This window comes from Eublepharis macularius, chromosome 2 (assembly GCF_028583425.1).
Source record: "Eublepharis macularius isolate TG4126 chromosome 2, MPM_Emac_v1.0, whole genome shotgun sequence".
Classification (NCBI taxonomy): Eukaryota; Metazoa; Chordata; class Lepidosauria; order Squamata; family Eublepharidae; genus Eublepharis; species Eublepharis macularius.
This window is the reverse complement of record NC_072791.1, coordinates 216,907,947-216,924,834: the sequence shown is the minus strand read 5'-3', so window position 1 is coordinate 216,924,834 and position 16,888 is coordinate 216,907,947. Positions and strand designations below refer to the sequence as shown.

General features: G+C 40.4%; 1 protein-coding gene across 1 annotated transcript in view; it reads right to left on the bottom strand.

Moving 5' to 3' along the window:
• SATB2 (SATB homeobox 2) overlaps nucleotides 1–15,897 on the bottom strand; it is a 212,758-nt gene extending 196,861 nt beyond the window's left edge. The window contains exons 1-2 of the mRNA XM_054972056.1: nucleotides 15,724–15,897; nucleotides 14,431–14,658 (exon numbers count right to left, since the gene is read on the bottom strand). Of these exons, the coding sequence (XP_054828031.1) occupies nucleotides 14,431–14,599 (169 nt within the window). The 5' untranslated portion in view covers nucleotides 14,600–14,658; nucleotides 15,724–15,897. The remainder of the gene's footprint in view (nucleotides 1–14,430; nucleotides 14,659–15,723) is intronic.
• Between the last annotated feature and the right edge of the window lie 991 nt (nucleotides 15,898–16,888).

Here is a 16,888-nt window from a genome sequence, read left to right as displayed (position 1 = left end):
GAGGGTCTTGATTGTTCTGATCTGTTACAAGACTTGAGAAATAACACATTTAGTTTGTTCTGACCTGGATAGTCCAGGTAAACCCAATCTTGTCAGCTCTCAGAAGCTAAGCAGGGTCGACCTTGGTTAGTAACTGGATGGGAGACCTCCCAAGAAGATCAGGGTTGCAGGGGCAGGCAATGGCAAACCACTTCTGTGAATCTCTTGCCATGAAAACCCCAGCAGGGGTCACCATAGGTCAATTATGACTTGAAGGCCGTTTTCACCATTATATTTAATTTATGTTACTATACAGTCCTAATATGATTCTTAAGACCAGTGCTATGCAAACGTTATTCCAATTCTACAGACACAAACAGTTGGTTAATTCTAGGTAAATTTGTAACAGAACTACAACCTGCAATGGCAAGATCCCAGAAAAAAATATTGCCCCAAACATTTCTGCCTACACTGTCACTCATGTAGGCACTTTAAAAATGAAACCGTTCTGAAGTTTGCACTGCAGTACAGGTACCTCTACAAATGCACCAATCAGAGCACTTACACTCCTCTGTAATCCTGGCCCTATTCTGACACACCAACATTAAGGAGTCATCTGAGTCAATACTCTACCAACAAGCTGTCCAACGAATAACCATATTAATCTGCACATCTCAGAGCTTCCAATCTTAAATGAAAACCTGCCTTCTAAAGATTTTGTCTATCCATATTAGGGGGAGAAAGCCAGCAGAAACGGCAAATGCAATGCAAAGGGGACAGAGGGATGCAAAGCGTGCAGTCAGTGATTGTACATCAGGTCCAAAATTACTGAAGGTAACTATTCAGTCACCCCCTTTTAACCGGAGTCAACTGGTGCCCAAGCCAGCATGAAAATTATCTGAAGAAGAGAATAGGATCACCAAGTAAGGAAAGAGTGGAGCATGCACACACCCTCTGACTCTCTGCAAGAGCCTGTCATACTGTTTTTAAATGCAAAGGTTGAGGGAGGGGGCAGAGCAACATGACTCTACTGAACAGTTGGAACCCTCTGTGGGCAAGTACCGTACCCACAGCAGACTGGATCGTATCTGAGCTGGTGTAACTCAAAGTGAACAGCAGCTTCAAAACCCCAGGGGAAATCAGAAGAGACAATATCCAGCAGTTAAACATCATTCAAGAAAATTTACCTCAAATTATCTTTCTGCGCAATCATGTGCATACTTCATTATGTTGGTACTACATTCGGGTTTTATTTAAAAAATAAAGTGTAAATGAATTTTTTTTAACAAAAGGGAGACGTATAAAAAAAAAAAATCAGTAACATTACGCCACGACCTGGACATTTGAGAGAGTCGTTCTGTTTACTACATGTTCTTCCACAAAGGAATTCAAGGGGTTTTACTGCTGGAGGCTACATTAAATGCTCTGGGAAGCACATCTGGCTTGCAGGCTACCTGTATTTATTTACACCCAGCCCTTCTGCCCAATGGGGGTCCAAAACCACTTACACTGTTCTCCTCTCCTCCATTTTATCCTCCTAACAACCCTTTGAGCAAGGTTAGGCTGAGAGTGGCTCAAAGTCACCCAAGCAGTTTCCATAGTACAGTGGAGAATCAAACCTGGGTCTCTCGGATCCTAGTCCAATGCTTTAGCCACTACATTACACTTATCTACCCAGAATAGTTAAGAAATTCACCTTCAGCTTCACAGAGATCCTACGTCAACAATCATCTACATTCCAAATCCTTACGCAGTCACGTACCCACAATTTTGTTAAAGCGAATCCATCGTTTCCAACAAAAAGTACCTCAACATTATGATCATTATTATTTTCCTCTGAAGCTACAATTTCCCAGGAATAAATGAATAGTTAAACTCAAGACCTACAATGAGCATCAAATGAAGGATGTGATCTTGGGGAAAGTATGTTAAAAACAAAATATTTCTTATCACAACCTAGGTAGATTATTTTTTACAGACAGCCCACATCACTATATAATAACAAGAACTAATGAAAAATAGTTCACTTCAAAAGAGCAATATCATTTTGAACTCACACTACTATAAGTTCTAAATGGTATCACCCTTTTGACAACACAGTCTTAGAGGAAAGAAAATTAAGAAAAATTCACTGGGTAGCTATGTTTTTTTAAACGCCCATTTCTATGCCAAATTCAATTCACAATTAATTTTAATGATCACATTGTACTGTTTCAAAATGTAGAACCACAAACAGACCCTGTACTAGCTTGTGAAAAGGTCGTGTGGAAACTTTAAAGTGAAAAAATCGAAAGAAATTTAATGAAGGCTCCAGTAATATCTTATGTGAGAAGAAAACCTGCTGAAATTAAACTAAAATGTGGCAGTTCTATACCTAATTTGGAAAGATATGATTATATGAGAGATTTCACTAAAACGATTTGTTCTTATGTCTACAGAATGACAGGATTACACAGACATTTTAGTTTTTAGAGCTGGAGCTATTGTTATTTGATAGCCTGAAAGTATCCGACATTTCAAAACATGACGGACTGCCCTTATGTTGGCGGCAGCCTACCTTTCCTAAAATTTTTATTTATGTCATTTATAGTCTGCCTTTCTCACAGAGACTGAAGGTAGATGCATTACGCAACATGGTTTGATCTCATAGCAAATGCAGATGCCCTGCACTAAACACAGCATAAATACAACCACAAACTTTATTTAGGAACTGGAACCCCTTTGACAAACATTATAACCACCACCACACTTTAAAACTACCTTGGGTTTTATTGGTTTTATTTCAGGGTGTTTTTTTTTTACTGTTTAATCTATCCTTGGGGTTCCTAATAAAACCAAGAAGAACTGCTCGCTATAACATTGGTAAAGAGTTTATTACAAATTTTCATTGTTCCAGAAGAGTTAACTAACATTAATTATTATAACAGTGCTATAAATGATGCTTTAAAACAACTGACCAGCTCTAATTTTTCTGAATAATGCCCATAGTAAGAAACGTAGTGAAAACACAGCTCGTGAGAAGGAAACGCAAGTGATTGGGGGCGGGGGAGGTCTCTAGAAGACCAGCAGTGCATTGTTTATGCGCAGAGTGTCATTCTGCCTGAACACTGGAGATGCTGTACCACCACTTCCAAAGGTGCCTGAGCTATACTTCTCCCAAGGGCCAGCCCTAGAATGAGTCATGATGTCACATCCCCTTTCCACACTGTTCTACCTTTCCCTCAGCCTCTTCCTCCTGTACTCTCGTCCCCACTGCTTCCAAGCAGTTGCACTATTCAACTGTGGCCATGGAAACTAAGCTGCATCAGGCTAAACATCACAAAATAGTTCATCCATTTCCCCCACGGGAATCAAAGTGATGCTAGCTGCTTCTATTGGATCTATCTGCAGCCTTTGATACAGAAGACCATGCCATCCTGTTGACGCGTTTAGAAACAGAAGTGGGCATCAAAGGGTGTGCCCTGGACTGGTTTACATCATTTCTCTTGGAGCGGACTCAAAGGATTGCCGTTGGAGATCAGCTATCTCCAGAATGGTAACTATCTTGCGGGGTTCTGAAGGGCACAATCTTATCTCCTATGTTATTCAACCTCTACGTAAAGCCTTTAGAACTCATTCACAGCTATGGAGTTGGGTGTCATCAAGGTCCCAAAGGATGTAGTAGAACTCTTAGACCTTTGCCTGACAGCTGTGGTGAAATGGTTGAAAAACAACAAATTGAAATTGAACCCAGACAAGACAGAAGTGATGCTTGTTGGGAAGGCAGAGATCTTGAAGGACATTGTACTCTTCACTTTCGATAGAGTTTGTCTGACCCTTGCAGACTCAGTTAAAAGCCTAGGGGTTATACTGGATCCAGCGTTATTATTAGAAAAACAAGTTAAGTCAGCAGTAAAAAATGCTTTCTACAACCTCACTCTAGCCTGGAAGATGGCTTCTGATCTTGACACAGCTAACCTGGCCACTAGGATCCATGCTATGGTAATATCAAGGCTTGACTACTGTAATGCTATATACATAGGTCTCCCATCTAAGTTAACGAAGAGGCTCCAATTAGTGCAAAATGCTGCAGCTCGACTGTTATCAGGAGTGAGCAGGAGCATGAACATCACTCCCATCCTACAGTCGCTTCATTGGCTACCCATCACTTACCGTGCTCAGTTCAAGGTATGAGTTATTACATACGAAGTTCTTCACGACTTTGGTCCGGCATACCTACGGGACCACCTCCCTCCCTATGTTCCTCCACGGCAGCTTCACTCATCTGAACAGGGTCTCCTGCAGGTGCCAGGCTGCACATGGGTGAAGCCAGCAACAGCCTGTACACGGGCTTTCTCTGTGGTGGCCCCTAACCTGTGGAATGACCTGCCTGAGGAAGTCAGAAGAACCCCCACTCTCCTGGCTTTTTGTAAACGATGCAAAACCAAACTATTCAAAAATGCTTTTTACTCAAATAAGAGGGCTGTATTGTAGGAATGGGGTCTCAGATGCTTCGCTAATGAGTTAGGGACCATAGACTTTATCACTATATTGCCCTACATATTATCTGCTGTTTTACATATGTACTCCTATGCGTACATATGTGCTCCATGTTGTCTAATGTTAGTCCTAGAATTTATTATGTTCTGCTTTAGTATTTTTACTATTCTGTATTGGATTCTTGCTAATATTATGTCTTTTAAACTTGTTGTAGCTATTTACCCTATGGCATTGTTTATGGAAATGTCCTTGATACTGTATGGAAATGTACTTGATACTGATTGTACTAATCTCATACTGTGTAATCCACCTTGAGTCTCAGTGAGAAAGGCGGACTATAAATGACTTAAATAAAATAGTGATGGACTGTTAGTACCCAATATTAATACCCCAATTTACCCATACGTATACTGGCACTGTTGCTTGCAAACATCAAGAATATTCTTAAACCACATTCAGCTACCATCTGACAGTGCACTGCATCTGAAAATTATTTTTATTGGTAATTATTTCATAAACATTAAGTTCATTCCAAACTTTAGGATGCCTGGATTTGATATCCAACTGAGAGTTAACCAGACAGTTGGAGGCCACTTCTGGATCGACCCACTGATATAATCTTCAAACTATTTGAAAAAATGCCACACCTTGTGCCAAAAACTGAACAAATAGTAGACATACACATAACAGTTCTCTAAATGTTCTTGTAAGCATTACACAAAACATGTGTACGTGGGTAACTAAATCCAATTAGATACAACTAGCTTGCACACAATAGGTAGTATGATTTTGACCCCTGAACACAACTCAATGCTGTCCGTTCTGTTTCTGAACTAGAGGCGCGAGACCCAAAACAAAGGGTGTTCCCATGTCTAGTGTTAAAACAAGAAAGTGCTATTCTAAAGGCTTCATTTTAGATAGTAAATAAGAGGCTGTCCTATAGAGTGCCAGCAACACAAATATGTTCCTTCATTCTTATCCTCCCACTGCAATCCAGAAGAGAAGCCCACCTTCTTTCACTCAGCAGAACTGAATTTTACAACCCCTGCTGCTGGGAGTCACCATTTTCTCAACAGCAGGAAAACTGAAAAATCTACACAGGAAGCAAAATTAGTACACCCAGCATACTGTAAGGTTCTTTGGAAAGTGTGTCCTACTGGGGTTCCAAGTTTATCTGAGGCCGCATTCTACCACCAATGACTAATTCAACCTCATCTGCACTCAAGACTTATTTTAAATTACAACTGGGAGGGAAGGGGGCTTTTACTTTGCCATCACTGCAAAAATGGAAAAATTAAGGTGGTATAGCAGCCCTCTGAGTGCTCTACCATTGATATGTCTACCTCCTGCTTCAATGTGCAAAGCTTGCATCTGCATGCTAAACAAAAGGCAAGGGCCATGTCAGAGTATTGAAACTTTCACACTCATATTGTGTGTCTGTGGTGATGACGGGGGGCACATCTATGAATCAGTCCAAACAGCAGATCACAATGAAAAAGGAAGCTGGGGGGGGGGTACACCTTCACCACCTTTAATATATTCTCTTCATCGAATAAGTAGCACATCCCAAATGTCTCCAATAGCAGTGATGAAACATTAATTTCTTTGTGCCACTAAAATGAAATACGTCAACCAAAATATTTTGCTGCTGCAGTAATATCTTAATAACAACAGTTACTAAAAATATGTCCATATCTGCAAGCCTATTTTCACCTATTTTCTATCATAAATACGATTTTAGCTAACAAGATGAAAAAGCTAAAAACTACTTCTATTACTCTGCATTTTCTCAAAGTCTAAAAATTGGTAAAGGATGTGACAGGTCCATCTCATTTTTCTTAATGATGTTTTTATTATTCTTTCACCCAATTAAAGCAGAAATGGATATTGCATCTTCTGACTGTATAATTGTTATTGTAATCTGTTTTCGATCACTGCTTGGGAAATTGGTCCAAAACAACATAAACTATCCACAGCCTCAAAATACAAGTCATTTTCTTTTACTACGACACTTAAGGAGACATCTATCATGTTGCTCTGCAAGCATGTGAGTATTATGGCAAAAAAGTTATTTGTAAGTTAGAAAAAGACATTATGAAAGGCACCTTTTACTGCAAAGTAATGCATAACTCATAACTGAGGATTTTATTCCTTAATAGCCAATAAAATACAAAATATCAAATCTAAGAAAGATGCACATCCAGTTCTAACATAAATAATGCAAATGAACAATCTAAAATATGAACATACTTCTTTAAAATATATAGGTTATTCAAAGGGCACAGATCATTTTTAGTATAACTCCATCAGTGTAACTATTTATCTTTATAAAAAAGATCCTAAACGCTACGTCACCTCAGCTCTAAACACAATAGGTTAGATCCAAAGTCATCCTCCATTAGCAAAAGAAGGAGGACCGTTTCCTATCCATCCCCCCCTCCAACTGCAGGTCCCCATTTAACCCCCAATGTATCCCTGATCCTGAGGGTTCCCCAGTCCCAGAGCAGCAATCCAGGGAGCACAGTGGGAAGTAGCAAGGGGGAAGGAGGTAGAAGTAACAAAACCACTATTCCTTTCCTGAATTATTTATGATGGACTTTTTAACGTGCAAGATAACTAAATGCATTTGCTTCATTCACTACAAGGACATCCCGAAAGCATCCACAGTGTATTTTTGCAGTGAATGTGTAGTTTTAAAAAAATCCACACACACAAAACATAAAGTTGCCTAACACTCACAGGCTAACTGTGAAAACATGCTGTAATAGACAGTAATTTCTATAATCCATATTGTGAAACAACATACAAACGCTGAGGTCTTTGCTTTGCGGTTCTCACGTTACTGTAAGACTCTCAAGAAAATGAGAAGCTCTAGAGAAATAATAATAGTAACTTTCGATTTATATACCACCCTTCAGGACAACTTAAGGCCCACTCAGAGCGGTTTACAAAGTATGTCATTATTATCCCCACAACAAAACACCCTGTGAGGTGGGTGGGGCTGAGAGAGCGGTGACTAGCCCAAGGTCACCCAGCTGGCTTCAAGTGGAGGAGCCGGGAATCAAACCAGGTTCTCCAGATTAGAGTCCCGCGCTCTTAACCACTACACCAAATTGGCTCCCCCCAGTCTCAGCAGAAAAGTCTCAGCAGCAAAAATAGTTTTATAGTCTTATTTTCGTATCAAATAATATTTTTAAAATTACAACTACATTTAGAAAACCGTTTTATACGGTACACTGAATAGGTAGAAATAATCTCTTGGGGGGGGCGGTTTGATGAGGAACTCACACAGGCTTTTGGCATTTCCAAAAAGAAAACCAGGACAGTACTTTAAAATGCAGTACAGTCCAAAGGAGGTTGGATACATCTACATATTATTGAACTCAATGGAATTAAGCACATCATTGGTTTCAATGAAATTAGGCATGCTTCACACGCTCTAGATAATGTTCTCAGTTTCCACCTGCTTTACGATTCTCAGTTTTTCCTGAAATCATCCTGTAAGTCAAATAGTATGTGAAGGAATTAGTTTTACCATGCCCAAATTAATCAGATGTATAAACAAATTATACAAAGATTCTAAAAGGCTCAAATTAGGCCCTCTTTGTAAATCTCAGCAAAGAATAATTTTTTAAAAAAACTTATGGACTAGATACTTAAATCACAACAAGAAAGGCCAGTGCTTTACATGCTATAACAATTATGGGAAAGATCATGTACACAAGTTTAGGAAATCTGAGCCAATCATTCTTCTATACTTTATACATTTACTGCAGAACACACCAGTACAACATAATAGTTTCCACAACAACTGGCGCACAAAGCACTGCCGTAATTCAAATGTGAGTACAACTGAAGTGTTCAGTATATACAACAAAACTTCCTCATTCAGGGTTGGCATGTTTTCAAAGTAGGTGGTCCAAAATTAAATAACATGTAAGAACTGATAATAGTAATATGACTGACGACATAAAGAACCAAAAAGAAATATTTACTAATAACATTTGAAAAGAAGATGTCATAGTAGATGTCTTGCACACTGCTGATCCTCTTTTTTGAACCCTAAATCAATTGTAACTCATTCTTATACAAACACAAGATAAATGTTTAGCTCTCTGTGATGAACACTTAGCTTAAATATGGTGGGAAAGTTCAGCATGGCAGAGATAATTAAGTATACTTCTCTGAAATCATCAGCTCCTCAAATGTTTGTCAGTTGTGGCTTTAGCTCTTAAAACAGTTTCACTTATAGAATGTCTTTTATACAAAAGTGCATCTGTTTCCATAGAGTTTATACAGTAGGAACCAATTAACATAAGATTGATTCATCATTTATCTCTGAAAAAGAGTTATATTTTAAGTACACTCTGTAGTTCAAAGCCACTATTTGCTGTTGCCGAGAAAGTACTTTCCCTTTTAGACAACATTGTCAATTCTCCTCTCTCTCTCTCTCTCTCTCTCTCTCACACACACACACACACACACACACACACACACACAGGCAGACAGATGTTACATCAGCTAAACACTGCCTTGGGTTGTAAAACACCTTCAGGAAGTCAGCAATGGTATTTTGGTACTGCTCAAAGATGAGTCTGTAAAAATGAAATGCTATTAACTAACACCAAATACAGAAAATAACTCCCTCTAGCCTCTGAACTAGGCACTATTTTCTATGTAGCTAGCTACAGGATTAGACTGCCCAGTGTCTTGGAGGTTTTTTCTAATTTTAAATTCACAGTTACTCCCAATGCTGAGATATGAAAAAATACATTATCAATAATGACGAAGCATCATTTCTCACCCCCCCCCCCCACCGCCATCCTCCTGGCACTTTTCCCATCATAAAGTCCTATATATGCACAAAATTTGGATTTATTTTGAATAACGTATATATGCATATAAAAGACTGTCGAACTGTTTTATAACCTTTGCAAGGCATCATTTTCCCCCGACACCTAAAGATATTAACTTCTAACGATGAAACTGAAATAATGTATCTAGTAACAAGGCACGGGTATTAGGATGCCTTCCAATGTCACCGATCAAAACGTAGTGTTGTGTTTGATTTACTTTATGGTATACGCAGCAAGTTACATTTATGCTAAACAGACTTCAGCTAAAAAGATACTTTTTTAAAATTATCTGACATACATACTTTGCTCAAAAGTAATACTGGTGAATTATTACATTCACCAGTCCCCAACATATTTTACTTGGAAATGAATCTAATTATCTCTATGGGCGCCATTTCCAAATAAGGAGAGTTAGGACTGACTTTCTTCTGACAAAATATTAAAGATGTAATATATAATTAGACAATACATAAAAATAGTTAATTCAGACTTGCAAAGACAGTAAGACCTATCTTTGTGGTTTGAACTAGTTATCAACAGTCAGGCTTGCTTAGCCCTTACAAATTTAAGATACGCTTTTGACACAATAGATGGACTGCAAAATAGTACTGAAAGACTTGTCAACATTAGCAAGGAAAGCCTTGGTTTGTAAGCAACCTGTGTTTACAGTCTGTTATCAACTACAATCAACTAGCTCCTTATATTAGTGCTTTGATAGGCCCATACCTGAATGTGTCAAACAGTCACATTATTTTTCCTTTTTATATTTTTCACATTAATAAAGTAGAACAACATACTCTCTTAGACCTAGCTCTGCTACTACCGATATGATACAATAAAAGTGTTAACTGACATATGCTAGACCTTAAAAAGAAAGGCAATGATCCTACTTAGGAGCAGCCAGTACTGAATTCAATGGGACTTACTTCCTATGATCCTACTTGGTAGTAGCCAGTATGAATTCAATGGGACTTACTTCCGGGTAAACAAGCATACAAAATGGTTCCATATTTGCAATATTTTGCCAGGCAATTAAAATTCAGTTGACATTTGTCTGACATTAAATCAGCTTTCTACAATATATCTAATTTGAAAAAAGAACCTGTATCCAGATGTGCTATTTGATACAGTTCAATAAGAAATTGTCCCCAAAAAGTTGGTTTTCCTGTCAAACATTAAAGTACAACTGCATGAAATAGGTTTCTGTTTATGTACAGAGCCAAACAGTTCCTGAATCAGTCAGATTCAAATAAACTGAACCTGGTAATATAGGGGGCATTTCTGAATGACCTTCAAAACCAAAAAAGACACTGTAGAAATCAGCTGATGCCAAAGAAATACGACACTGGATCAGCGGCCTTTTAAAGATTTTGAGGTTGGTATTTCTGTGGGATTTACATTACAGTTTAAAATACATAAGGGCAAAGGAGATTTGTTTGAAAATAAACCCCACCAATTTCAAGAGAATTTGCTAGAATTCTACCAAGTCAGTGAGATAAGGATCACAGCCTTAGATGGTTAAACTGAATTATACTTGAATTCCTCAGATTCAAGATTTTCCATTTCTTTAAGAAGTCATGAAAAGGTAAATGAACATTTTAAAAGCTGAAGAATCATGAGCGTAGATACATTTTAAACAAAATTTTTACAAATCTGGGTTTCCTAGTCATTAATCACCCTTTTTCAAACTCCTTATGGAGCACATTACTAACTGAGAGAGGATGCCAATTCTAGTAAGTGAATGTTACCCAGCAGGGATATAAAGCTGTCAACACCACAGAACTCTTGCTTGCTTTAACCTCTCTCCCAGGCATCATATGCATTTTAAAGATACATTCGCCTTTTTCTCCCACAGATTTGCTATAAAAGCTGCCACTCATGATATCACAGCACTTTTGTTTTATTATATACGTGTTTAAAACAGACCGCTTAGATAACAACAGGTTTGTCCTAAGGAACTGGAGAAGGCAAAAAGTTAACCCTCGCAAACGCAGCTAAAAGTAGCATGTACACAGCACAAAATTGGGAGAGGAAATTACCAGGCCACCCTTCAACTGCTGAAAATCTTAAACAAAAGTTTGTATTTCTGCTGAATTACGGAAAAGGTTTTAACTCTAGAATAGCTAGAACAGAACTTCTTTCTGAATAATCTTTTACAATGGTCAAAAAACAGTGTCTTGCAACTACATAACCTTGGTTTTTTGCCTTTGCTTAAATATCAGAAATATCAGAGATGATAAATATATTAACACAATACATAACTTCTGGTCTTTTAATAACTATTGTCTTAAAGAATGGCTTAAGAATATATTCTAAACAAGTACTGAGCATTATAACAGAATGTACTGGAAAGTCAGTATTTTTTTAAAAAAAGAAAAACGTAAAAACTAAAGCTTTATAGACGTCATGTTTTAAAAGCTACTTATTTAGAATCTACTGTTTCACACACACTAACTCGCTCTATGTGAAAAAAATCTTAGGCAGCTCTTTCAAAATACTAAATCTTTCAATATACTTACTATTTTCTGAACAATTCTTTACTATAGTTGGAAAGCCTATTGTTAATGCATTTTACAGGCCAGGGACATGTGATTGTAGTTTTCTTTTGGGATAATTGTAAATATTTTCTCCTTTAGTCTAATCAAATTTCAATGTTCCAGTTACAAAGGGAGAGAATTCTGTACGATTTCAAATTTGTCTTTTGAAATCACATAGGCTTTCAATACAACCTAAGTCATAATTTGAAGATATGATAAACTGCAAATAATTTGTTCACCAAAAATCTTTAAAAGGGCAATGGCAAAAAGCCTCTCATAAGACAGTTAATATAATTATCTTAAATACTTTCCTAACATAAAATAAATTTAAAATAATGCCATACTTACCTTAACAAGATAAACACACTTATTACTACTTAACTAATCAGTGAGCATTGCTGAATTTAAAATAAGTTACGCAGACTTTTTCTGCCTGTCTTTCTTACAATAGATGTGAACAGATGCCAACCAATAAAAGAATCACAAGAATGTGCCAAAAACACAAGGTTTTTAAAAACCTTGTGGTATGACTTCCTTATTTGAATTAGTTAGCAATAAATGAAAAGGTAACACCCATAGAAGATGGCCTTAAGAAACTAAAGCTTTCATGTAGAGCTGAATCAAACCCTCCATCCTAAACCACAGATTATTTAATCTTTGCCACTGATACCAATACAAACCCTTCAGAACTTTGTATGGGGAATGTATACTAGCATACGGGGGAAGTATACTAGCATTTAGGAAGCAAATGTAAGCCAAAATTTTAGAATAAGCCTTCCACATTCAAGTGTATATTAGCGAAAGAAGCTATTAATGTAAATTTTCAATCCTTAAAAAATAAAGTATCTGAACCACTTCTAGAAAATCCCAATCAGCTCCAAGATCCATTGTCAAACATTCACTATCGGCAGCAAATCTATTAGTATTCTATTATTACTATCATTATTTTCTAGCATAAATATGAAGTATTTCAGACCTGTTTTTCCTTTTGCCCCTAGATGCACAACAGTAAGAGTTACTGAGAGAAAGAAATGCATTCCCAATAAAAGCTCAATGTTCAAACATTAAATGCCTAAAACAATTTTAGGACACAAAGATAGTAAGGGGGGGGGGTTCTTAATCAGCATGCTCTCACCAGTCTTTAGTAAGCAAAGATTGTTTGGTACAGATACACAGCGGGCACTATGCTGCACTTTTTTAATCACTGAAAAATCTAAGCACCCTAAGATTTTTTGCTTCAGCACTTTGCAACCAGAATTCTGTTCACAGGCATAGGTGAGTTAGTTGCATGTTTGTAAGAATGGCCTGCTTGCCAGGGTTTTTTTTCCCCTTTATCACATTACAGTATTCAGTTTAAACACACTCCAAAGAAAGGGCGCTTGATGTGACAGAATAAATCAGGATCGTTAAGTGGCTTTGTGTCTGGGATTTTTAAAAAATCTTCTACTTAAGGCAATGAAATTAAAACCACACCAGACAGCCCGGGGCTTAAGAGTGTCAAGAAAACAAGACAAGACTGTGTATGTCAAACAACTATCAGTGCAAAAAAGAGTAATCCGTAGTCACTACCGTTAAAAAGCAACATGGCCTTTGTTTTCTTCAGGAGAAACTTCTGACATTATTAACTGCCTTATATATTTACCTAGAAATGTAGTTTACAAATTGCTACAAAACATGCAATAAGTGTGTGACAGATCACCTTCATAGAAATGAATTACTGATAAATTTCCCAAATTTAAAGTAAGTCAGTATGCATAGCAGCAGCAAGGAAGCTGCTACTTCCCTCTTTTTTGTGACAAGGATTTATACAAGTATTGAGGCATATATTATCTCCATACTGAAATGTCCAACTTGCCCAACTTCACTAGACTAACAGTGCAATCCTACGCACAGTTACTCCAGTCTCAGGTCACAGATTCCGATAGGCTTAGACTAATGTTCTACAATCCTGTACAGAATTACTCCAATCTAAGCCTACAGAAATCAGTAAATTTAGAGTAATCCTGCACTGTAAAACTCCTATGAAACACAACTGACTTCAGGCTATTATAAAAACAAAGGTTTCAAATCAGCTTCCATATTTAAGTTTATATAGTGCATATAACAAAGATATAAAATGCTAAGAACCAAATTAGGGGCCCTTTTTAAACACTAACTGCTTTACTGCTTGGTAAAGGGTTCAAAAGACTGATTTAGAAAGCTACCACGACAAAAAAACACCAAGTATCTTTTTAAAACTACCAAGCCTTTTTGTTCGTCTTTCTAAGAAAGAGGCAAAGAATTGAACGATTAAAAGCTTTCCAGGCAAAGCAAGCAGCGAAGTAAGCCAGTTAACGCCTCTCTACGAAGAGGCAAAATGCCCAAAGAATGCCAACCCTCTATGTAAACCGTTTTCCTATCTTGAGTCTGTTAGTTGCTGATGAGAGGCAAGCCGGGCATTAAAAGGCTGCCTTGGACTTTCCTCCTGTAATCCTACACCAAGACACTCAAGCTTCACTAACCTGAACCCTGACACCCAGTGCCATTAGACCTCTGCCGCCAGTCTGTTATGTATACATTAGTTCAGCTAGGTTTGTTACCTCCCACTGATTTGGTGACCGAGCCATTGGGCCTCCCTCGGGCTCCCACCGGGCTGCCATTCTGTTCCAGCCTGGCGACCTTCACTGGGGGAGGACCTTTGACTTCAGGGCTGCCGCTCCCTCTGTCTGGGCTCTCCCTTAGACAGGGACTCTCACTTCTCCGGTCCATACTACTCTGAGTTGGAGACAGCGTTCCCACAGGCAGGTCGCAATAAAATGAGCAAGGACCTAAAGAGAGAGAGAGGGAAGACACAAAACAGCACGACTTCAGAAAAATCCAAACTCCAGCAAACCATTTCACTCCCCTTAGGAGGAGGAATGCTTTCGGCAGGAATAAAAGAGATCCGCATGGCATGCAAGAGCCTTCCAGAAGGCTTTGCTCTTGCACCTGACTTGTTCACAGGCTGCCTACCAGGCTCGGGGATCCGGCAGCTAACGCAGAAAGCTTTGCAGAAGTTGATCATTCATTGAGCTTCAGCTTTATAAGCCTTGCTATTATCAGAGCTCTTTATACGCCTGGGTTTCCGTCTTGGGGGTAGAAAGTACAATTTAGAAAAGCCAGGGACTCAGGCAAACAAATCTATTGAGCAGCGGGCAGCACTAAAGTGGCTAATGCATTTCAGATGGTGTGTGAACCCAAGACAGCGCTCCAGTTATGTACCTAGTGATGCATTTGAAGAGCCGTTCTGGGCTGGGCGAGCCATGCCAGAACCGCAGGCAGACCTCAAGTGATAGCCCAGCCTGCTTTTTAAGAAAGAGTCCCAGCTTCTCCACGCTAAGAAAGGAAAACACATTTCTCCAAAAACAATCTACACCTGGTAGCTTTAGAAACTAAAACCTATCAAGGTTCATCTTGAATCAGTTTCATTTGGTGTTTGGCACAAAAAAAAAAAAATATCAAGCTCGGCTTTGCTCAGAAAAGTTTATCCTCTGGGATTCCGTCCCCCCCTCCCCAACTCCTGGCTTTTAAGTCCTAGTGCCAGCACTGGTAAGGTCGGTTCAATATACTGTGCTGAAACGCTTCCTCAAGCAGATTGTGTTTGCAAGCTTGACTACACAACATAGTAAAGCAAAAAGAGAGAGAACCCGGCTGGAGAGGTCTGAAGAAAGAACCACAAAAAAACAGATGGGGTTAATAATATAGAAAAGACTAATACACACACACACCGAGACCCAACTGTTATCTAGACATCGCTCAGTTCACTTGCTCTCCCCCCCCCCATCTTAGCTTCCTGAGATAATCTTTGGAGACCATCGCAGGGATTTTGGTACACACTCGCCTGGAATACTTACTGCTTATAGTCTGACCGTAACTTGGCTGAGCCGGGCTCTGTCCATGGATCAAAAGTAGAGAATCCAGGGTGGAAAGTTTTCTGGGTTCCTCCTTGCACCTTCTGATTTCTTCCTTGTTTATTTTGTCTTTCCCCCCCTTCCCTTCCCCGCTTTTCAAGTTTTGTGTTTGGGGGTTGTTGATTTTTGGGGGGTGGTTTTTAAAAAAAAAAACTCCCAGGGTCAAGAGCCTCTCTTCTTGATCTAGAGACCGCTTGACAGTTAGAGGGGGGGAGCTCTTCCAAATAGGGGACACCCGAGGAGGCGGCAATGGGGGGGGGGAGAAGGGAGGAGAAGGAGGAGGGGGCGAGGGAAGGGGGGCGAGGGCTTCTCACACCTTCCGCAAAAAGGGGGGGATCCAAAGGGGGGAGGGGGAGAAAGGGGTGGAGAGGCTGCCTCTAAAGGGGGCCGCTATCCCACGCCGGCGAGAGGAGCGCGGCAGCCGCAGAAGCCGGGGAGCGGCCGCCCGAGAGCCAGCAGCGCCGGCTGCGTCGCCTCCAATCTCTGCGCCTGCCAGGCGGCGGCAGCGGCACGCGGGATTCGCCGGAGAGGAGACAAATGGTGATTAGTTGCGTTGAGTCATCAGGCAAAGTGAGTCCTCGGCTGGGGCTGTCCTTCCTGCCTGCCTCCCTGGCTGGGGTGGGCTGGGGGCTGGGGGGGCGGCGGCGAGGATGCCTCCCCTGCTCCTCCCGGAATCCCAAACGGCGCCGCTCCTCCGCCTTCCCCTCCTCCTCCTCCTCCTCCTCCTTTAAATGACTCCCCCCCCCAAAAAAGCAGCGCGATCTCCCGCGCTGCCTCGATGGCAGGGGTGGGGGCAGCGCGCCGATCGCCGCTCCGGCCACCCGCCCGCGGCGAGGAAGAGAAACCCGCTCGGCGCGCAGGCCGAGCGGGACTGGCAGGCGGGGTCGGGGGAGAGCCGCGTCCACACGATCGGCAGGAAGCAAAGTTCGGGGCGGAGGGGGAGAAGGGAGGGAGGGGACGAAGAGGAGCGCGGGAGGCCCCCGGGACGCCAGGGAGGGAGGGCGGGAGGCGGGCCGGGAGGCGGCGAGTCCGGCCGAGGCGCCCCTCCCTCCTCCCTCCGCGGGCGAGCGGCCGCCTCAAAACAAACGCACATGGCCCGGCCCCCTCC